The 22,848-nt window shown below is 31.4% G+C and overlaps 2 protein-coding genes and 1 non-coding gene across 7 annotated transcripts; 1 reads left to right on the forward strand and 2 right to left on the reverse strand.

Annotated features, from left to right (window-relative positions):
- Nucleotides 1-4,021: 4,021 nt before the first annotated feature.
- LOC25501569 (uncharacterized) lies at nt 4,022-8,837 on the reverse strand. The gene is made up of 3 exons (XM_013590839.3): nt 8,271-8,837; nt 6,553-7,676; nt 4,022-5,014 (listed from the first exon to the last, which is right to left on the reverse strand). The coding sequence occupies exons 1-3, from the start codon at nt 8,617-8,619 to the stop codon at nt 4,946-4,948; spliced, it is 1,542 nt and encodes a 513-aa protein (XP_013446293.2). The 5' UTR covers nt 8,620-8,837; the 3' UTR covers nt 4,022-4,945.
- Nucleotides 8,838-12,369: 3,532 nt separating this feature from the next.
- Nucleotides 12,370-17,079, reverse strand: LOC25501570 (probable methyltransferase PMT21). 5 transcript variants are annotated; one of them, XM_013590840.3, is made up of 8 exons: nt 16,860-17,079; nt 15,670-15,952; nt 15,201-15,349; nt 14,904-15,099; nt 14,330-14,540; nt 13,520-14,192; nt 13,343-13,420; nt 12,823-13,045 (listed from the first exon to the last, which is right to left on the reverse strand). In XM_013590840.3, exons 2-8 carry the CDS (start codon nt 15,928-15,930, stop codon nt 12,823-12,825), a joined length of 1,791 nt encoding a protein of 596 aa, XP_013446294.1. In that variant the 5' UTR covers nt 15,931-15,952; nt 16,860-17,079. The 5 variants fall into 5 exon arrangements, with proteins under 5 accessions (XP_024628959.1, XP_013446294.1, XP_024628958.1 ...); XM_024773190.2 differs by lacking the exon at nt 16,860-17,079 and adding an exon at nt 16,562-16,673; XM_024773188.2 differs by lacking the exon at nt 16,860-17,079 and adding an exon at nt 16,129-16,279.
- Nucleotides 17,080-22,565: 5,486 nt separating this feature from the next.
- Nucleotides 22,566-22,637, forward strand: TRNAE-UUC (transfer RNA glutamic acid (anticodon UUC)). The gene has a single exon. It is a non-coding gene; the product is annotated as a tRNA-Glu (tRNA).
- The last annotated feature ends 211 nt before the right edge of the window (nt 22,638-22,848 follow it).

Here is a 22,848-nt window from a genome sequence, read left to right on the forward strand (position 1 = left end):
CCTCTTTAGTTATCCTATACCATTATTGATTTCTCTTTATATATATATATATAGAGAGAGAGAGAGAGAGAGAGAGAGAGAGAGAGAGAGAGAGTTTGAAGGAAGAGTGAGAGAGAGAGAGAGAGATACATGCTAGCAAGATTTTTTTTCCTAATACTCATTTTCTTGTTGGATGAAATTCATGTGGATTTCACCACTTTATATATGACCCACTTTTAAAGTTTGAGACCCACAATAATTTCATCTAATAAGAAAGTGAGTGTTAGAAAGAGTATTTGAAATGAGAAATAATATTTGTACAACCAATTTTAAACAACTTTTGTAACAATCTTTTCTCTCTCTTTTGATTGGATAAAAACATAATGAAAATAAGAAAGAGAGTTGTCTCAAAAACGGTAAAAAAGTAGTTGTTAAGATATCATTTCTCATTTGAAATAGAGTATTTTTTAACTCTCCTCACACTCACACTCACACACATGCATATGTATAAAGTTAAGGCACTTATAATAAAAGGAGAATTTATTTATATTGAAGAGAACAACTTTTAGATCTTTAGAAACAATGAATGTACAAATCGCAAAACATAATTTCTATATATGATTCTTTAACAATATTGTTAAGGGCACCAACATTTTCCTATTTTTTTTCAATGTGTTACACATATCAATTTTTTTTAAGAATCATACTAGCAAATATCTTAAAACACTCGTTGAGAAAACAAGTTTTACATAAAAACAACAACATTTGACTTTTAAAAATTGAGAAAAAACCACGTTTTACATTAAAAAACAACATTTGACTTCAAAAAAAAATTGAATGCATCCTTTTTCAATACAAAATTTTGATATTTATTTCATATTTAAACAATATCATCAGAGCACTCTTTAGCATTTTTTTTAATTCAATTAAACATCATTTCTTTTGTGAAGACGTAAAAATTACGTCGGTACAACAATAACAAAGAATATGTGTTATAATTATTTGTGACGATTGATGATGATGACCATTTACTATTTGATTGATGCGTTATAATTTCATCGTACAAATTGAGTGGTTGACTTAATGCATTGCATGATATTGATAGGTTCAGCTTGTGCGCATTCCATCCAGCACTACTTTTTTCCTCAACTTATAAACATAGTATCCCGTTGATTTTGCGCATGTTGTTTCCATTTTGGTGTTGGTTGGAACTTGGTACCGTGCATGCATAGGGATATGAATAAATTCGATACATATAAAGTTCATCATTAAAAATATTTATTTATCTGTGCTTAGGACCAATCAAAAGATAAGGATCACCAAAGTGAATACGGAAGAGTGGAAGAATGTGGAGGACAACGGTACATAACAGTGATAAAGATTAAGGACCCCCAAGATATTGGACTTTCATATAATGGAGCCATAGATCAATTTGATAAAGATGTACTTAAAAATCACTCCAAATATCAATAGTGGCTGTCCTTTAGGAGTAGAAGTTTTAACTCAACATCATCATTGTTCTCATGGATGAGAGGGTGATGTAATTGGTGCTGATTTTTTTTTTTTCCACTTAAAAACAACACAACACGCCTCTATTATTTTCTTAAAAATTATGGCCCTCTGGACTTGTCAATATCGAGTGTTCTTGGATGAGTGAATTCTGTAGTGGATTTTAAGAACTATAGAGGTGGGAAAAGAAGCTTTAGATTTTTCACATTTAAGGCTCAATTGATGTTTTAAAATCCAACAACCCAATCAACATTTAGGATCAGATAAAGCATTAAAATTGCTCTTTAGGCATCAATAATTTGCTCTTAAGACACTCTAAACTGACAAAAATATCATTAACGACGTTCAACTGTTATGGTATATGACTATGATGATAGTGACAAAAATATGAAACCACGTTCAACTTACTCTTTGAAGGACGTGCGAGAAGAGTAAGTTGGAAAAATAAATATTATGAACTACATACATCATTAAATAAATGAACCTAAAAAGTGAATTTTACTTATATTTTAAAACGGAGGGAGTAGATTTCATATTTTTATTTTTAGTGAGTGTGGACTACGATGACAAAGGAGTAGGGATGTTAGTAATCTTCTGGTCATCATTCCCTCCACCTAAAATTCTCCCCACCACAACTCTCTGCCTTGGAGAGTATTCTCCCTTAGCATAATATTTTTTTTTTTTCAATTAAATGAGCAAATAAATAAAATTTTCACCTTCATCAATAAATAATAAAAGTTCTATTAGAGAATAAGATGATAGAAGTTGTAAAATTTTATCTGATTATTCAAAAAATTAAGTTATTTTACTGGGAAGGAAAAAAATTGTAAAATAGTTTATATAAAGAGTAAAACTTGAAGAATAAAAAAGTCACACCAAAAATTTATATTCAGTTTACATACCAAATTTTTATTTTTTTTACCAAAAAAAAAATATAGGTGTAATTTTTATTTTTTTGTGTCAAAAAAAAAAGATAAATAAAGAAAGAATGCAAAAACGCTAGCAAATGAAATTTAAGAATTAAATATCTATTTGTCCCTACAAATATACCATATTTTTATTTTCGATCCAAAAAAATATTTGTTTAGTCTTGCAAATATATCATTTTTTTTATTGTTTTCTTTGAGCCCCTGAAATATTTGTTTACATAGGTATTAACCTCAGTAATACATAGTCATTTTTTTTTCTTTCAAATTGTCTAATATCTAAAAATACACATTTTTAAGGTACATGATGACTAAAATAAATATTGCATACACATACGGTGACAAATTTTACATAGACTATAATTAAAACAACAATGACAATTGTACCAAAAAAAGAACAATGACACAAAGCAAAAGTAAATTTCAAGGACTCAAAATAAATAAATGAAATAAATTTTGTTTATAAGGACTAAACAAAGAGTTTAGTAAATTTATAGGACCAAAAGTATATTTAGCTTATAAATTTTGCTCTTGAAGACATGTGTATACATCATACCAAGTCTCTCTATTAGCAAAAGAAACAAGCTAGACTGGTTTTGCACGTGATTTACAAAACCATCACTTGTTTGTGCACGTAGAAGGTTGAAAATGAGAAATTGAACATAGAAGGTTGAAATTCTGGGTGAAAAATAAAAGAAATAAATAAACGCATGGTTAACTTCAATGTTGTTCATTGTATCCTAGAAAAATATAAATTGAAGTTGAGATGATTTAGGACTAAGCATCCCCCTTTTCATTCCTTACACTAACTATCAAGTTTTCTTTTGCACTTAACATGCTTTGTTTTTCCCAAGTGTACATGTTGAACGATAGAGAAGAAATAAGAGAGTTTATTTTCCCAACCTTCTCACGTGATTCAGATTATGAAATCCATAATGTTGTAGGGTGTTGGAAGACATTTTTAACGTGTTTTTACAGGGTTCACATTATATGATATGAAATGTTGTAGGGTGCGCGGGAAGACTGTAGTGTCTAAGCATCGGCGGCAAGGCCAGAGAGCCCAATGAAAGAGGTTATCGTGAATCCTTAGGAAATTGACGAGGACGCGATAGAGATGGGACAGAGTGCTTGGAAGCTCTGAGTGGTGTGCTATGAAAAGATCATATGTGCTTATGGGGAAAGAGATAGCAGGTAAATTAAGGGGAGAAAGCATGGAGAGAAGATGAAAAAATAAAATAATTACTCACGAATTACTTACCAATATTTCCTGGGTTGCAAACTTGGATTTCTTTTTCTTATTTCTTATGTTTCACACGGTTAAAAAACCTCTAACCAACAAACCGAGGCCATCTTTTTTGACGTGACTAGATTAAGACACTTCTACAATAAATTGAACCATTGCATAACAAAGTATTATTTGGATGTTTAACAGAGTATAACTTGGTTTTGAACGAGTTCTGTTAAACATCCGTCAAGCTTAGAAGCATAGCATGAACTCAATTTATTGAACCATTACAATAAATAGAAACTGGATTGATAAATTTCAAAATGTAAGGATAAAATAAGAGTATTTTATAGCTACTAAACACATAGTTATGTAGTTGATATCATCAAAAAATTGTGTGATACATTTTTGACAAACTTGTATGGTACATTACAAGTTTAACAAAATATAAATCAAGGAAATATAAGAGATATTAGCCGAGTTTCTTTCCTTATATTGATTGATTGAACAAAATATAAATCAATCCAAGTACTCAATTTTCTACTTCAACCATTTGCTTCATGGATGAAAAATACATAAAAAATGAAAGAAAGACACAATAAGCATGCATCCTCGTCTTTTTATCAGAAAATAATAACTGCCAATCTGCTATAGATTGTGGCACGTAACATTTACAACTTGATGAGTGAGCTCTGAGAAAACTACTCATGGAGCTTGGTATCGTAACTTGCCTGGGAACACTCATCAAAGCATTCTGAGTAATCCTTTCACCATGTGATTTTACAATAGAGTTGGAGCATATGGATGACACCCATGATTCTGACCATCAGTTGGTAGCAGTCTATGAAGCAAATTAGCAATGCTTTTATCACTTTCGGATCTTCACAATGAACCCAGGGATTATCAACTTTTGTATACTTACGCAGGCTTTTCAAGAATGTTCAAAATGAAGTACAAAATTTTCCACATCAACAATAGCCACAGGCAGATTCAAGAGCCACACCGCACTTTATACATGTAAATTCAGTTCTTCACAATGAACCCAAGCCACCCAAGGTTTATCAACTTGTGTACTTGAGCAGGCTTTTCAAGAATGTCCAAAATGAAGTACAAATTTTTCCACATCAACAATAGCCACAGGCCGATTCAAGAGCGCCACATCACACTTTATACATGTAAATTGAGTGGAAAACACCGAACCAAGGGGTGATTGATTTCGCCGTCCAACAGCTTGGAAATGATGATATCATAACATATTTTTGGTGGACACAGTCACACTGTGGTGAACTAGACCTCCGATCCGAACTCATTTTTCAAAAAGCCAAATCATCCACCTGGACAAGCACAGTCTATGAAGGTGCTCAGGTAAGTCCGCCTAGAAAAAGAAGTAGTTGTAAAATCAGTATTGATAGAAGAATTTCAGTTTATTCAACGTGAGAAATGCTAGGGTCACATCCACTAATACATCCGTTTAACACGCCGAATAATAGTTAGCCATGTCATCTAGTTTTTAATTCATTTTGCCTATTAACCTGTTTCACCAGTTGCCATTTCTTTTATTTTATTATTATTAAATTAAATTTTAACTTTTCATCTTCTTATGTGTTCAACCTCTCCCAACATCTTTTTTTCCTTTGGATACAAACATGCTGATAGCAAAAACTGAAATGAGAACATTATAGAAAAGGGGAACCAAACTAGAAAGTTTTGCAACAAAAACAAAACCAAACTAAAAAAACAATAGAGATTAGATGGATATGATCGACAAAAAAGACGGAATCAGAAGGAGCCATGGACAAATAGGAAGGAAATACAGACGAGATGGCTAACAGAAGAAAATGGAGTCGAGATTGGAAGTAAATGAATACAAGATGAGTCAGATCCAATGAGAAAGACAATAGAGCTTGTGTGTTACAAATGGGAAGGGGGGCATGGACAGGTTTGAAGGAAAGGAATTGTGGATAAATAGGAAAGAGAAGGAGCCATGGAGAGATGAGATGGAGAAGGAGCCATGGAGTTTTTTTTAACTCAGTCATAGAGTTTGTGGAGAAGAGTTGCAGTTTAATTAAAAAAATTAAAATTAAAATGGTTTTTAGCAATTGGTACTAAGTAAAGGGATTTGAATAAGGGGATGATGTGTCTAATTATTATTGGAGTGTGTTAAAAGAAAGTGTTAAAATGTGTGATCCTAGCATTTCTCATTCAACATTCACCAAGAACTGTTAATTTTAATAAAGCAAATCATCTACAAGGTGTGCGTCCAAGTGGAAAATTGAAATATTCAAAAACTGGAACTCAAAACTATACAAGTGACCACAAATTGACTGAAGTTCAAAATATAAATATTTAAGCATTGTTAACAAAAAGATATGTACAATCATCGAATAAAAAGTCAATTACAAATAATAATCAGGTAGCTTATCTATAACATTTCCCTAATCATATTCGGAGTTCATCATATTAAAAAAAAAAAAAAAGAATTAATTGATCTATACAAATGACTAAAAGTCAGCGAAGAAATTCTACTTATTTAACAATCAAAATACACATCCCACAGAAACATTTTAATTACAGAGCAATCATGCAGATGTGCATACACATTACAGGGTCAGTCAAGATGACCAGATGAAGAAACAGATCTATCTTATATGTTATTATCTACAGTGACATTTTATAGACTTAACTGCTTCAAATTAAATTCTAAGTTGAATCTCTTTTTTCAGGTCGGTGGTAATGTAAATGTGATTTTGTCAGAACAGGAAAATTCAATAAATGCAAAATATCTCATCCACAGGCATAATTTTTATGTTCTAAGTTTAAGATTCCTGATCCTAACTGTAAATGCTACAAATAAAATATAGTTTTACTAAAGTTTTATTTGCTTAATAGTTTATTCCAAGATAAAGAACTTACACTATTCCATGCAGAAGAGTACTGATCAGTTGAAAGAAACCAACTTTTAGCATTTGGCAGATAATCCAACTTCTGGCTAGCAAAATCAAAATCTAGCAGCTCATCGTCATTACAACCATCGTAATCATATGCCCTCCTCCTCTTCTTTCTAGCTTTATGTTTATTCTTTTTCTTGACTCTAACAGAAAGACCACAATCAAAACCAGAACAATCTTCTTCTGACAACACTCCATCCTCATCTGTCAATGCATGTTTATCAGAGTTGCGGAAACCAATCTGATTATGCAAAAAGACGGACTCCCAGGACTCAGGAGTCTTGCACTCTTGTGACAACCTATAAAACATAACCCAAGACTGAAGTCCAAGACACTTCACCACTTCCAGAATTTCCATTTTAAACCTATTATTGAAAAATGGGGTCAAGCTATTACCATCATTTGGGATTGCAGATATCTTCGACACAATTTCATTGACTTTCGCCAGCGACTCCTTGGCCTCTTCGTCACGCAAAAGCCTTAGAAGCTGCCTCCCCTGAGCTATGACGGCATTCAACATCAGAATCCAGTCAATAGATCCAGAAACCCCACACTTCAAAAGAACAACCACAAACAACCGAGACAAATCATCCAAACCTTGCAATTCAATTCTCGGGTCAAGACATTTACAAAGTAATTCCACAAAGTAACACAAATCCTGCTCTTCAAAACTAATAAGAAGATGCTCACACAAACAAGAAAAAGGCTGCTCTTCTAAGAAATCTTCTATAACATCCCATACATCACTTGAATCCTCTCTATACATCAAATCCTTAAAATAACGAACGAAAAACACTCTGTCAATAAGAAAAATATCCCCGTCTTTCACAGACTCAGAAACCTCAACAGATGACCAAAATTCAGGCACATTGTCTAGAAAATTCTCGACAGTTCGCTGAATATCCAAATCGAGAAAGTAATGAGGCTTTGTAGCAACCATTGCAGGTGATTGTCCATGTTTTCCTTTCCACTCCAACTCTTCCCAACAAATATCCCTATTTTTAAATGCAAACTGAGATAAAGCTCTTAACCCTTTTCCCTGTTCCAATCCAGAAAATGAAAACCACTGCAACATACGCTTAGGGTCACCTGCACATAATTACCAATTTACCATAAACAATCAACATTCACAAACAAAACAATAAGGGCCTGTTTGGATTGGCTTATTTGAGCTTATCTACTGACATAAGTTTCGTGAGACTGTTTGGGAGAACTTACGAAAACAGCTTATTGCATTTTTCATAAGCTTTTTACAGCTTATTTTCATAAGTGGTCCAAGATAGCTTATGAAAACAGCTTATAACATATACAATAACAACTTTATTTTAACTTTTGCTATCGAAATAGCTTGTGTAACCTTATACATAAGTGCTTGTGCTATAAGTTGTTTATCTAAACAGGGTCTAAGTGTATGTTTGGTTCCACATTTGGAGGAGCCAAAATTGATTTTAGATGTGTAAAATTTATTTTGATATGTTTGATTCCTGTAGAGTAGGACTAATTTTACCTCCAGAATTAATTCTAATTGTAGCTTCTGATTCTAGAATACCAAACATAAATCACTTTTTTTTACCTTCAATTCAATTTTAACCGGAACCAATTAACTTAAAAATCAGTTTTTTCCACGGCAGAACCAAACATACACTAAAACAACGCAAAGAATCGAGAAATAAAAACACTCACCAGCGAAAAAATTGTCAAGCACGCGAGTTTTTCGTGCTAAAACTGAACCAAGCTTTTGCGGCGAGTTATCAAACATCAAATTCAAAAGCTGAGAAGTGAGATCGTGCTTCTTCTTTGGAATTCTCATAAAATTGATGAAAATTTCACGCTGATCGCGAGGTTTGACGCAGTTGATTCCCGCGATGGTTTTGCGTAGCCACATTCGAGCTTCTGCGCGACCTGAAGAGATTATAGCGGACCAGAGAACGGTTTCCAATTCCTTCAATAGGTTGATTCGAAGTTTGGTTGAATCTTCTTCTGCGTTTGCGTCGTTGTTTCGAGTGGGTTCTGATATGAATAGGTTGATCATTTTTCGACGGTGGAGTTTCAGTGAATGGAGGGTTTTGAGTTTGGGAATTTTGAAAGAAATGAAGGGAAGTTCGATGGGGGCGAAAACCCTAATGCGGTGGAGGAAGAAGACGATAGGCACGGCGTCGTTTTGGTTTTTCGACTATTTGCGTGTGATTTGAAGAAGCAGCGCTTTTGATAAATTTGAATAGCGGCCTCATAAATAAAAAATGTGATATAAAAAATTAGTGAAGACCTCCCTAAAAAAAATTAGTGTAGGCTATATGGACTAGGGTCGATATAGGGTGTTCAAAACCGAATAAATCTAAAAGAAAAATAGTAAATCAAATAAATTCAAATTAAAACTACAAAAAAATTGTATTTAGTTCGAATGTATTTGAATATTTTTTTTATTCATCTGCATGGTTTTGTTTGGTTTACGGTTTTTATTTTACCAACCGAACCAAACCAAATTAAATCGCAATATAGAGCGATACTCATATAATTTCAATGAAAACTTTAATAAAATGACATTTTTTTTTTCTCTTGTTTAGTTTCTTCTTTGCTTTTTCTATCAAAAATGTATTTATATGCTAGTCAGGGGCGGAGCCAGGTAAAAAAAAATTTGGATGGCCGCTATCAAATAAACTAAAATATATAAGTGATTATTTTTTTGAAACGGTGAATTTATTTATTTATTTTTTTTTTTTTAAAAAAAAAAAAAAGCAAAGAAGATTTTATTACTCAGTCTCACCACAAAGCATAAGGCATACTTTGAGTGAGACAAAAAGATACAAATAATGATAGGCAGAACAACATCCCTCTAACCAAAAAATATACAAACTCAAGAGACTCCTAAAGATATGTACAAAATGAAGGAACAAGCCAACAAGCTCCTGCTAAAGATCAATATGCCCACCTATGCCAATTATGGTTGAGATTGATTCTGTCAGCAAGAAACTCCAAAGTTTTAAAAAAGATCGAGACTAAAAAAGGTATAATCAAAGATCAAGAGTCTCCAAAACATGAGATCCTCCTTCAACAAAATGAGCAATACGTCCATAGTCAAAAGAAATTATGTACTATATAAGAACCTACACAAATAATCAAATTAGAAGAGAAGTTCCTCCACACACAGCAAAGCCCGCAACAATACTAAGAATGGCATGTTTGTAATTTTCAAATAACATAGAGGGTATAATAGTAATTTCCCAAAAATAATGGATAGGCCATTGCCATCCCCAAATCCCATGTGGCTCCGCCTTTAGTGCTAATTGAATTCTTAGAGAATAATTAAAACTTTAGTCTTTGAATTTCTAACAAAATAGGATTACTTTTTGTCCACATTTTAATTTGAGTAGCTGGGAACATTGTTGGATGGAAAAAAATAAAAACAAAATTACACTTTTAGTCCCTTAACTTAATTTCAGGTAACAGTTTGGTCATTTATCTTTTTTTCATTTCAATTTGGTCCTTTTTGTCCATTTTCATATACATTTTCAAGCTTCAAATTAAATATTCTTATGCAAACATAGACAAGGATCATAGATTTGAAGACTGAAAGACCATAAGAAAATAAAATCATGACTTTTAAGCTTAAAAATTCATATGTAAATGGATCAAAAGGACAAAATTGAAATGAAAAAAAGATAAAGGACTAAACTGTTACCTAAAATAAAGTTAAGGGACTAAAAGTGTAATTTTGCCAAAAAAAAATTAATTTGATCTACGTAGCTGGGAACATTGTTGGATGGAAAAAAATTTGTAAAGTTGGATGAAATTTAAAACATTGTTGAAAATAGGTTGTGTTTTAACCTTTTAATTTGATTTTAACGTTGAAAACAAAAAAAAAAATTATTGTCTAAAAAACCGCATCAACCGATCCAATTCAAACCGCATTAGTTTTGTTTGGTTTGGTTCAAAATATTTTTTTAAAGTCAACCGAACCAAACCGAACCAAACCACATGCTTATTTATCTTGCGGTTTTGATAATTTTTAGCCTCAAAATCAAACCAAACCGCACCACGATCACCCCTATTATGGACACCTTGTTTAGATAACCCAACGTTAGATGAAAGAGTCGATGTTAAATGACATATATAAATGTTTTAAATTATGGATGAAGATGTGTTATTATTCTCAATTGTGTAGTTCCTCTTTTGGTAAAATGTTGATTCACACTAGTGTTGGCTTCCCTATAAGGCCTAACTGTGGTATCATATTTCAACGTTGTGGGTGGGCGAGAGCGGTTCTTGGAGGTGAATCACGGACACGGAGAGTCTCATACTTAACGGAAAGATGTTAATGTGTCAAATGTGAGTTAAAATTCGACAATAGATGCAAACGTATATGTTGAACAACATATAAAGTGAGACACGACTCATATACCTAATGTCAAAAGACTTTGGGTGAAGATGTGATGTCCATCTTCACGGAATTGGATCCCACGTTGTAATTGTGTTAACGTACTAATGGTTATGGGTCGTCCGATCAAAAATTAATAGCCAAGATTGTATTTCTATGGCCAAGATTGTGTACTGCATGAAAGTGTGTGAGCAGTTAGATCAGGAAATTCGGGTCCCATCTTCACTTGTGTGATTGTTCTTAATCTAATGCGATATATACAACTCATGGTAAGTTCTCAGAAAAGTCTCAACATTATAATGATTTATTTTGTTAGTTTTTTATGTGTCATTTGTTTAATTTTTTATCTTAGATTCCAATTTTTGAATGTTATTCGCTTTCAAGCAAATTTTTTATTCAACCTCTTATTTCAAATTCCTTCACTTTTGGTATTTGGTGGGGCCCAACAATGAAAAAATGTAGATGTGATACTTTTTTAATGAGTCTATTATTTTGATAGCATAATTACCCGGTAATTTCAAACTCAAAAAATGGAACCTCTTCATGGATTATGAGTATAAAAACAGAACAAAGATGCGTATAATATACAAAAAATGAAACCTCTTCATAGATCGTGCGTATGCGAGAATTTTAATGCATTTTGTGCAGTTACTTAATAATGTTTGTGTTCATTTGGATAATTTTCTTGCGTATTAGACTATAATCACAACCATCATGATAAGATGTGCTTAAACTGAAATATGAATCATCATGGTCATCTGCTCAATTATACAAAAACTAACTTAAATGTCATCTTAACCAATTTTTCAATAATATGTCGAATTACAAGTCTCAAAGCTCAAGTCAAAAACTATTTTTCCTTCCTAGGACATTCCACCTTTGGAGAAAGTGAAGTAAATGTGTGTTCGGCATCAAAGGGAGATGAATTATATGATATTGTAACTAAGAATAGATTACTAGTATATTCTCCAATGTCTTCAGAGTGAGGATTTTCATTTTTATCTCTTAAGAGACAACGTTTCCTTCTTTTGGCCATTTTTCTCATTCCTTATCTCTTAAGAGTGAGGATTTTCATTTTTATCTCTTACACGGTGTAAGTTACATATTGATTTTTCTATAAACACTCATTTTTTCATTTATGTTTTTTATAGGACTCGGTCAACAAAATTCACTTAAGTACTATAAGTAATTGATGTATCTTGTCTAGAATATATATCAAATACATCATTTAAAAAAATCAAATGTTTCTTATAAATAGGAACGGATGGAGTATTTTGATAGTATGTCTCTTACATGTTGAACCCCTATAAAAACTAAAAACATGCATTAATTTCATCAACTAGGATAAATATAGTGAAGTCTGTGTTGAGTCATTTGTCATTGCCTAATTTTCATTGGGAAAATGCATTGAAGACTATTGTGTACATTCTTAACCATTGATTTCATCCACTAGGATATGACAATATTTACCAATTTACTATAAAACAATCTTTAACACAATACTGAGCAAAACTGATAAGCAGGTTACTTATCAATATCATGATCAACATTAATTAATACAAGTGATTACTCAGTAAAACAGTTTCTAAATATCACTTCTCTTGAAATGGCAGCAATCAAAAGGGAAATCACACTTTCTCTAGGATTGAAGACTTTCATTCCTTCACCTGCATTCATCTGATATTGAACCATTTCTTTTGTTCCAAGGAATCAATGCAGCCACGTTCATGACATAAAAAATCTCTCTTTAACTCTCCATCTCTCTCTCTATATATATATGTAAAAACTCTAAACTAATAAATCAGATTATTGGGTATATTACATAATATATGAATACCACTGCTTAGGTCCCAGAGTTTGTCATCTTGAATCTTTATTTGATGAATACCATAGCTTTTTCTTGCATATTAGTATCTTCTCCATGTCACCTCCTTGCTCGGTATCTTCTGTATGACATTCCCATCGCATACCCTTGGCAATAGTTGTAATGGCATCCAAAAAGTAACTAGACTCGCGGATGAGAGCATAGCCACCAGGTCGTAAAATTCGGTCCATTTCCAGCAACACATACTTCAATTCACATCTGCCAAGTAACAATCATTGTCAGAATGAAGCAGCCGCAAATACCAGTAACTATGAAACAAGTATCATCACTTATCAAATTAGCCTTGTAATCATTTTAGTCTTTACTTTGAGGGGACTAAAATCAAATATTTTACATGTTACAAACACCAATTTCAATATCAACAAATTTTGCAGGGACTAATACAAAACAACAAGGACCAAAAGCAAAAAGTGCAATATTTGCAAAGACCAAAAATATATTTAAACCAAATATTAATGTGTACAAATACCAACAAACAGCTCATTCTAATTTCACCTGTGGCTTTCCGCAGTGAAGAGTCCTGCAAGATGAAGGAGGTCATATGTCCGAGGATATGTCGAAAAAGCTTCACACCTATCATAACAAAAATCAAATCAATAGTAGATCATTTATAAGACAAAATTATATACAGAAATGAAACCATTTGTTTTAATAATAATATTTCATAATTACCAGTCGTGGAACGTTCCAATGAGGCCTCGATCATAAACCAAAGGGAGTGTATTCACAGCATAAGATGAGACCACATTCATAACCCATACAGGATCATCAATCAAGGCCGCAGCAAAACCTCCATATTCCGTATTCATATCCATCACATTTCTTATCTTATCAGTCCCAAGCTCAGGGATCAACTTCTTGTAGTGTGCGACATGCTTCTTCCACTTACTGCCGTCACGTTTGAAAGTACTATCACTCCCACGATAAACCATTGAGATTCGTTCTGGTGTAACATGCAACCGCTCGGGCCACTTAGAAATTGATGCAAGGCCTATTTTCTTAAACTTTGGATCCGGAACGACAAAACAAGTGCGAATTGGAGTATACCATGCTGAATCTGGTCTGAGGCTGTCATCACATTTAGGTGGATAGGTATCTCTAGTCAGCTTATTGTAGCAATCATTATCAGGAGACTTCTGCCATACGGCAATGTCGCCTTTTTTATTATATAATTTAAAGCACAATGAAGTCAGTAAGTTCTGCAATTTCTCGTATGTTGATCTTTGCTCTTTGATAGTTGTGTTCCATCCACGCGATCTGCGCTCGTAGTTGATTGGTGGACCAGACAAGACCCAAAATCCACCAGGACGAAGAATCCGGTGTATTTCAAGAATATTAACTCCGCCTGGTAAAAGATTGCAGTGTGAATTTCAAAGTTTAAGAAGCTACAAGACTTGTAAAGTTCATGATCACTGGTAAATGTTGCATAAAAAGGATTTATTCAGTTTGATTAAGAACAAAATTCATTCATAGAAGTAGTACCAAATTCTGTCCATGGAATAAGGCATCTGGAGCAATGAGCCATATCGAAGGAATTTGATGGGAATGGAAGCCTGTGTGTAGCAAGGACACCAAGAATTGCAGGGATACCACGCTCCAAAGCGAATTGAACCTGAGCTTGGTGGTTATCTCTAGGAGCAAGAGAAACCGTAAGAATTCCACGATCCAGCAAATCACCACCCCAGCTAGCAACCTAAAATGAGCAAGAGTTTTGTGGATTAATTGATGCCATTCTTGTCTATCGCGCGATCGAAAATTGCAACTGATATTAATTGATTTTTTAGGTACAAATAACAAAATTAGTTGGTTTTAAAATATATTTACAATGCAGTTAGAAAAGCACAACTGCAAGACGAAGCACATATGATTGTTAAGGAAAGAGAATTGTAATTTGCAAGGCTATTCCCTACATAAAAACCAGTGTTGTAGAACAGTAGTTAGAGCGATGCTATAGCGCTGTAGACTGTATTAGTGTAGCAGAATTTGAGCATACCGCTATTTTCCGCGCTCCTTGATAGAAAACACCGATAAAAACACAAAAGAAAGCAAGACTCACCCCACAACCAGTATCAATGGCCGTTCGAATAGTTCCATCTTTCATTTCTGGGATCAGATCTTCCATTAAATCAACATATTTACCGACACCGTTCGGGAACATAGTACCTCCACCAGGAAAGAGGAATTTCTCTCCTTCCTTTTTCAACCAATGTTGATTGGACTTCTGTTTGTTAATCCAGTCATACGGAACATTCCTGAAATTAGATATAACAGCAAACGTGACGGAGTAAGTTGCAGGAAACTTAAAATTATGCCAGTCTTGTATTATTATTCGTCGTCAGACATATATAATTACCTGTACCAACATTCATCTCTGCTCTTTGGCCATCTAATTGGAAGCTGGTACCCATCCGGAGGAGGAACTAAGCATTCTTTTCTCTCGAAAATTGGAGGGCAATGGCGTTCCAACATTATGAACCGATAGGATCCATACTTCTTCCATCTCTGTAAAATAACTATACTTAAACCCTGATTTGATAAACAACTTATAGCATAAGAGCTTATTATAAGTGATTGTGGATAAGCTATTTCTATAATAACATAAAATAAAGACAAATTGTTTCTATACAAGATATAGCATGTTTTTATAAATTATCTTGGAGAACTTATGGAAATAAACTGAAAACAACTTATAGACATATCATAAGCTGTTTCCATAAGCTCTCTCAAATAGTTTTACAATCCAAACAGACACATAATCATTAAGAAAACTCTCTTCTACAAATCCCATAACATATTAAAATGTAACACTACACTAATATTACCCTTGGATCAGTGCATGGAGTGTAATCTTGATAGTCAACACTGCATTCAGGAAAACTGATGGATTTAATTTGCAAAGAACTTATTGATGATGATTTCTTGGGGGAATCAAGGGATCTCTGGCTGATAATTGATACAATTCTATCGTTCTCGGAACCAAAGATTACACCCATATAGAAAGAAAGTCCACATAGCACCACAAATATGATTGCAACAGGGACAATCCTACTCTTGTCTACCACTTTTCCTTCATTATTCTTCATCGTCCGTGAAACAATCAACTATCTGGAGAATCGCAATATAATCAACGTGAGTACAATAGAACCGTACATACACCTACATTTTTTTTAATAAAATGATAAACTTAACAATTATATTTGAAAGCTTCGTATCTGATTCAATATTTTGAGCTATCATTATTTACCATTCATGGATAAAATGACACAAGTAAACTAACTCACAAGTTTCAAGAGCCATCTTAACTCTAACCAGACAACAACAACAATAATTAGCTAGAATACACCAGAAACATTGAAAGATGTAAAGAAAGTATTTGTTCGCTATTTATTGCAGAAACAAATAGATAAACACTAGTGACATAAGCACTTAAGGGAGCTTATTTTATTTGGCCTTATCTAGTGACATAATCACTTGTGTAATTATTTGAGTGAGCTTGTCAAAATAGTGTACGACACACATAACCTATTTTCAGCTTATTACAATAAATAAACTTGGCAGCTTAAGAAAACAGCTTAGAACTTATCAGAAAAAACTTATCCACATTCCCTCTTTTTTTTTTTTAATGACAAAATATTAGTCTAACAACTTTGATTTTAAAAAATAGCTTGAAAATAATGGCTTATATAATAGTACACGCTTAATTAAACTGTTTACCTAAACACACTGTTTATCTGTGTTGCCAAACCAGCTACTAAGCCAAAAAAGGACAAGGCAAACCAATTAAGGAAGAACAAAAAATGTGAAAACTAAGAAAAAAATGATCGTAATTGAATTGTAGGCCACATGAAAGGAAAAACATATACGTAACAATAATACAAGAATAATTTAATTTCTATGATATTTTGAAAAAGGAAAAAATAATTAGATGATATATGGAGTCAGATCTATAACAGAAAAGAAAAGAAAAGAATCGAATGAAGGCACATAACATAACTTAGTGACAAAGACTTACCCTTTATAGTTAGTTTTGTTTGTTTGTTGTCTCTGAAAAAGTGGTAAACTAAACAAAACAAAACAAAATGGTGAGAAAGAAGAAGAAGTTGATTTAATAATGGCGTACGATAATAGGGCAAATATGGTGTGAAGGGTTTAACTAGTTAGCTGAACTAAACTAAACTATAGTACTCTGTGTGTGTACTACTACTATCTAACCAAGTGTGTGTATCTTAGTAGCTGTCCGTCCCCTGTTTTCGCCGTATTTCATTCACTGCCTTCAACTTTCTACATTTCCTCTTTTATATTTTTATAATTAGACTTCTAAACATTTTCTTTTAGAAAAACAATCATTCTATATTATATTTTTATTTTCTCTTTCTCTCTATTGCTTTGCATTTTGTGTTAAAATCTACATTTCTTTATATATTTTAGTTGTCTCACAAGTTGTCATGTAAAATAGTTGTTTAAATAACATTCCTCTTTCTTTTTATCTATTTTTTATTCACAATATACCATTTTTTTTTTAGGAAATACTATAACCAATGAAGTAAAATAAGATAAAATATCAATATTGAATAAAATAACAAATATTAAAGAAATTATTAAAATTCATAAAATAAACTAATTAAAATTAAATTTTATATTATAAAATTATAAAGTTTTTTTTTAATATTAAATGAAATTATATAACCACACCAAAGAGCAGTTCCCAAGCATAAGGTGTGCCTAAGAGACCACTATAAAAGTACAAAGAGAGTCAGTGACGAAATGGTAGAAAGCAACATAAGTTAACCAATACCCAAACAAACAGCTAAAGGGCTTGACCACCACTACTGAGTACCAAAAACAAATATGACATTTTTAGCTTTCAGTTACCCTTGAGATAACAATTTAACCTTATCTAAAAGTTGAGGTACAATGGTTATAAAATCATAAGGTTGATAGTATAGTATTTAAAGTTTATTATTATTGACATTTAAAGTTATAAAATTTGAAAATTGATTTCTTAAACGTTGCTTAAAAAAAATTTGCTCAAAATAGTGACTGAAATTTAATTGTTATTTTAAAAATATTTATTTATGTTAAATCATATTAAAGTGTAATACAAATTTAATTCTCAAGGGAGCAGAGAGTAATTTAAATATCTCATAGAGGAGAGGAATATAGCTTTTAAATGAGTAAAGTGTATAATTTACCATAAGATTGGAGTGCAATTCAAGCTTATTTCAATGAAGAAAATGTAATCTTGATCTATCAAATAGGGGTGATTTAGGGTCAATATTGACCCGAAATCATCCTCTACATCGTTTTTCTTTCTCTTAGTTAAATAAGTGATTTTCACTTTTTTTTTGTTTTCTTTCGTTTGTTTATGTGATTTTATAGTAAAGCACGACTTTATTCATTTTGAGTTTCCATTTTTGTGCGGTGTTTATTTGATTCAAATTGAAAGATTAGTTTTGGTCACTACATAATCAATCAATGACTTTTGCGTCGTTAATGTTGTCAATATAAAAAAATATAAGTATCTTGATAGCTTAAACATAGTCATATTTATTTTATCATCTTATGCTATTAAGGTGAAGACATTTATACAAAATGCTAGTATTTCCTCTAAAAAGTATGTACAGATTATTGTTTTGAACTCCTTTTTTTTTAGGAACTCATTTGTTTCTTATGCATACTACTTTTTTTTCCTGCTTTTTTATATTTTATTTCATAAGAAGGAAGGATGTCGGCCTATTATACTTTTTGAATCATTTCACGCTTTTCCGTGACATTTTTTTGACTAAACGTTTTTCCTTGACATTAGTGTATTGGGATCTGGGAACAAGAGCAATCTTACACATACTTTTTTGGATCACATTATCAATTTTTATTTTTTTAAATTTATTAAATAATTGATGTATTTGGACTATATTATACTCCTCCGTCTCTATATCTAAGCACTTATTTGATTTTAATTTTGTCCATAAATATAAATCCTTATTCAAATTACTAGATGCATTATTATTTTTTTCTAAACATGCCCCTAATTAATACTACTAACTTGTCTTGAAATTTGAAAAGTTAGATTTAAGACACATACAAACAAATGACAATTTGGTAATATTAACATACAAAATAGACACATTAATTGCACTAACAACTTTTTTTAACAACTTTTTTTAAGAAATGTGAAAAATACAAAAAGGGCTTAAATGTAGGGATGGAGGGAGTAGTATTTAAGATACATTAATTATTTAATAAATTTAAAAAGGTAAAATTTGTTTATAATTGGAAGGAGTATTCTTCAACACATTCTTTTTTATTGGTTAAAATTTATATGAGTCCCACCAAATTTATATGGTACTCAAATGATGTGGTGGAATCTATGTGAATTTTGATCAATAAAAAAACTTGTTAGAAAATATGCGTTGTTAGTCTTAATCTTTAGAACAATTAAGAATGAAAATAAGGTAGGTCGAGTTTTGCAAAGTCTAACTTTTGTTTTGAGAGAAACAAAGTTTAATTTAATTTGTTTGAAAATTTAAGGTTTGGATCTAACTTGTAATCGGTCATATGATTTGAGTTTGGTTTTTTAAAAGTTTGATATGATACGTTAGTTCGTTAAAAAGCTTATTTAATATGAAAATACTTTTTTAAATAATAATATGAAAGTACTTAAATAAATAATTTGATATATATTTAAATAAATTAATGAACAAATAGATAAACGAGAGTAAACTCTCTTTTGATATTTAACATGATATGTAAGAATATTTAACAATTCTTTCCGTCCTAATTTATAAGGAAAAAAAAAAAACAAACAAAATCATTAAGAAAGTGTTTTGGTTTTTGATTGATTGAGCGGTGGACTTTTAGACGATGAAGGTCCATAATTGTGGTTTGCTATTTAATGTTGAAGAACTAGAGGGTGTGGACAAACATGATTCTTCTCGTACTAATTCTCAAGTTTGTACTGGGGTTGTTGATTTTTTACGGTCATGTTGCATTGATTGGTCATGTATACCACCCAGGCTATCGAGAGAAATGAGTTTGATAAGTTGTAACTATTGAAGTATGGCGCCGGTTACCGTCCGCAACATTGGGAGGTCTCGTATGGTACGAGACATGTTGTAACCTTTTCTTTTTTTTGACATTGCTATTATAACTTGCAAATGTAAGTTAATGTACTATGAATTACCTACTCTAGTGGGTAATAATTATAACAATTATTATTATTCACGTAAAATTGCAATAATTATATAAAAAATAATTATATTGTTAATATTTGTTGAATGTTTAAAGTTATTAAATGAAAATTATGAGTATTAATGTAATGTTTCTATTTAATATTTTTCTCTTATATGTACAAAAACCTATTAAGTGGTTGAATCACGTCAATTGTGTATTTTATTTGTTTATATATGCGAAAAATTATTATGTAGTGTTTATATTAAATAAATTTTTATTTTATATGCATAACACCGTTCAATATTTGCGCCATTCTAGTTGTAAATTTTTAATGTTTATATCTGCATAAACAATTTTTATATACACTAACAAAAAGATGGTCACTCACGTACACGTCTTTTAGATCTTTTTATTGCACCAACGTTTGAAAATTATGAACGACGTTTTTTTATGAAATTTTGATTTTGATTAAAACTAAAAATATAAATGTTTGTTACTTTCAAGTTATAACAAATCAAACTAACCATGATTATTTATTTCAATGACACCAACAACAATATAACAAAATAATAATCTAAATTCATTTTTTTAATGACACCGACAACAATCTTTTTTATATAAAAAGTTGTTTAAGAGTATAATCGAAATAATGAAAAAGTCAGTATAAATATACTCATCTAATTTGTTGCACTTTTAAAATAATAAAGAAAAAAAAAATCACACATATACACAATATGTGCATTTTCTCTCACACCATTTCAAATAGGGTAGAAAAATATTTTTCATCATAATTAAGGGCAGATTTTGTTCTTTTTTTCTTATTATGGGTTTATCTTTTTTTTTTGACAAATTATGGGTTTATCTTTTTTAAGAAAATAAACACCCCACGCATATTCTTTATATATCATATTTTATTTAATCCTAAAATATTGCTTCGTTAACTGGCATTTTTTTACGCATAAAAACAATTCTTTGTCCAACAAGGTTAATCTTTCTCTACTCATTAAATAAATAATGTTTTTCATATTAAATAGCCTTTTTTGAAATTAATATATATTTATAAAATACAATTCAATCGGGTCACATAACATGTAAATCTTAATCATTTAAAAGTTTTTAAGTAGATCCAATGGTGGATATTCAATTTATAAACAAAAAAAAAATAAAAAAAAAATCAAGCCTCCTACGGTAGGAGACCCATAAAGGTTGCCTACCGTAGCCTTTGCCATTGAAGTATAGGTAGTTTGTAACATTCTGTTTTTTAGTTTATTATTATTTTTCTTGTTTAGAATTTATTTGTTTATTTGATAGGGATTGAATTGATGGGTCAGATGGAGCATACATAACAAGTCGTCTAGTATTTTAGTATCATTTGTCATCTCTTCAATCAGAAGTGGAAAGTTGGATGTTCCCTCATGCCACCTCTAACAAAGGCTGACAACATATAATCCATTATGTATCCGACTTTTTTAACTTTGAGAATTTCTTGGCGTTGTTAATACATTTTAATATTAGACGGAAGCGTAAAAAACACATCAACAAAAAAAAAATCATTTAAAATAAATAATAAAACATATTTGAAAAAAATTATGTCTAATGGTACTCAGAATTTTTTTTGAGGGATAATGGTACTCATAATTAAAAGGGACGCGCTTGTGCATAATGGTATAAGCAATTTATTGGTTTTTAAATATTGTATAAAAAAATTATGTCTAATAGTACACATAATTATAAGGAATGAGTTTGTCCGAAATGGTTGGCATAAGCAATTTATTGGTTTTAGAATATATACATTTTTTTTATTGGTTTTGGAATATTGTATATGGTAGAATTGAAATATTTATCAAAAAAATAAAATTGAAGTGACTTACTACTTTAACGGTGTGTTTGTTACGCGAGAAATTGGGACGAGAGAGAAAGCAACGAGAGAGAATGCAAAGAAAGTGGTAACTGTTCACGTTTGGCATGTCAAAGAAGTATTGAAGAGAGAATAAATATTACTGGATCCCACATGTTCTTTTTCTTCTCTCCAAAGTAGCGAAGAAAGTGGAGAGAGGACCCTTTAACTTTGGTTTTTCCAATATTGTCCTTCTGCTTGTGTAGTTTTTGTTTCCAGACTTTAGCATCACGTACCCACCACGTGATTAAGATATAAATTTCAATAACTAAATCAATAGTTAACTAAATTATTTAAAATAGTTATAATTCAAATATGGCCTACAAATAAATAAAAGTTAAGTCAAAAGATTTCATATTAAAATTAAAATAGCTAATAAAAATTTATTTTGAAGGATTTTTTTTAAATCAAGGTTATTTTTGTACATTTATTAACGATCAATACTTCTCTCTTCTTTATTTCTCTTCTCTTTCTCTTATACCAAACACTACATCAAATTTATTCTATTTCTCACCTTTTTCTCTCTTCTCATACTCTCTCTTACATATTTCTCTCTTCACAACTTCTCTTCTTAACCAAACAAACCATAAGGAGAATTTTGTTATACAGAACATGGATTAAATATAATATGAAAGCAAATTTAGCATCAACTCCATTGTCGTCCAGCGGTTAGGATATCTGGCTTTCACCCAGGAGACCCGGGTTCGATTCCCGGCAATGGAACATTTTTTGTTTTATATAATCATTTTCGTGAATATATGCTAAAATGCATAAAATTGAATATTTATATTAAATTTTTAAGGAGAAAAAGATGCTTTAGACACAGTTTAAGTTGAAGAATGTTCTTTTATTGATTATATTTTTTTACTAAAAAATTAATGTTATTAATTATATTTTGATGTAGTCCTTTGAGGACCTCTATTAAGTACTTGTC

This window comes from Medicago truncatula, chromosome 8 (assembly GCF_003473485.1).
Source record: "Medicago truncatula cultivar Jemalong A17 chromosome 8, MtrunA17r5.0-ANR, whole genome shotgun sequence".
Taxonomy (NCBI): domain Eukaryota; kingdom Viridiplantae; phylum Streptophyta; class Magnoliopsida; order Fabales; family Fabaceae; genus Medicago; species Medicago truncatula.

What these genes read in the sequence shown, in the direction of transcription:
- LOC25501569 (XM_013590839.3), bottom strand. Translation starts at nt 8,619, where the DNA reads ATGATCAACCTATTCATATCAGAACCCACTCGAAACAACGACGCAAAC. An exon ending in GCTTGACAATTTTTTCGCTG is followed by an intron (nt 7,677 to 8,270) that starts GTGAGTGTTTTT and finishes AATTATGTGCAG; the next exon opens with GTGACCCTAAGCGTATGTTG. An exon ending in ACTCTTCTGCATGGAATAGT is followed by an intron (nt 5,015 to 6,552) that starts GTAAGTTCTTTA and finishes TTCTTTTTCTAG; the next exon opens with GCGGACTTACCTGAGCACCT.
- LOC25501570 (XM_024773191.2), bottom strand. Translation starts at nt 15,930, where the DNA reads ATGAAGAATAATGAAGGAAAAGTGGTAGACAAGAGTAGGATTGTCCCT. An exon ending in AGAGATGAATGTTGGTACAG is followed by an intron (nt 15,100 to 15,200) that starts GTAATTATATAT and finishes ATCTAATTTCAG; the next exon opens with GAATGTTCCGTATGACTGGA. An exon ending in TATTCCATGGACAGAATTTG is followed by an intron (nt 14,193 to 14,329) that starts GTACTACTTCTA and finishes ATCTTTTACCAG; the next exon opens with GCGGAGTTAATATTCTTGAA.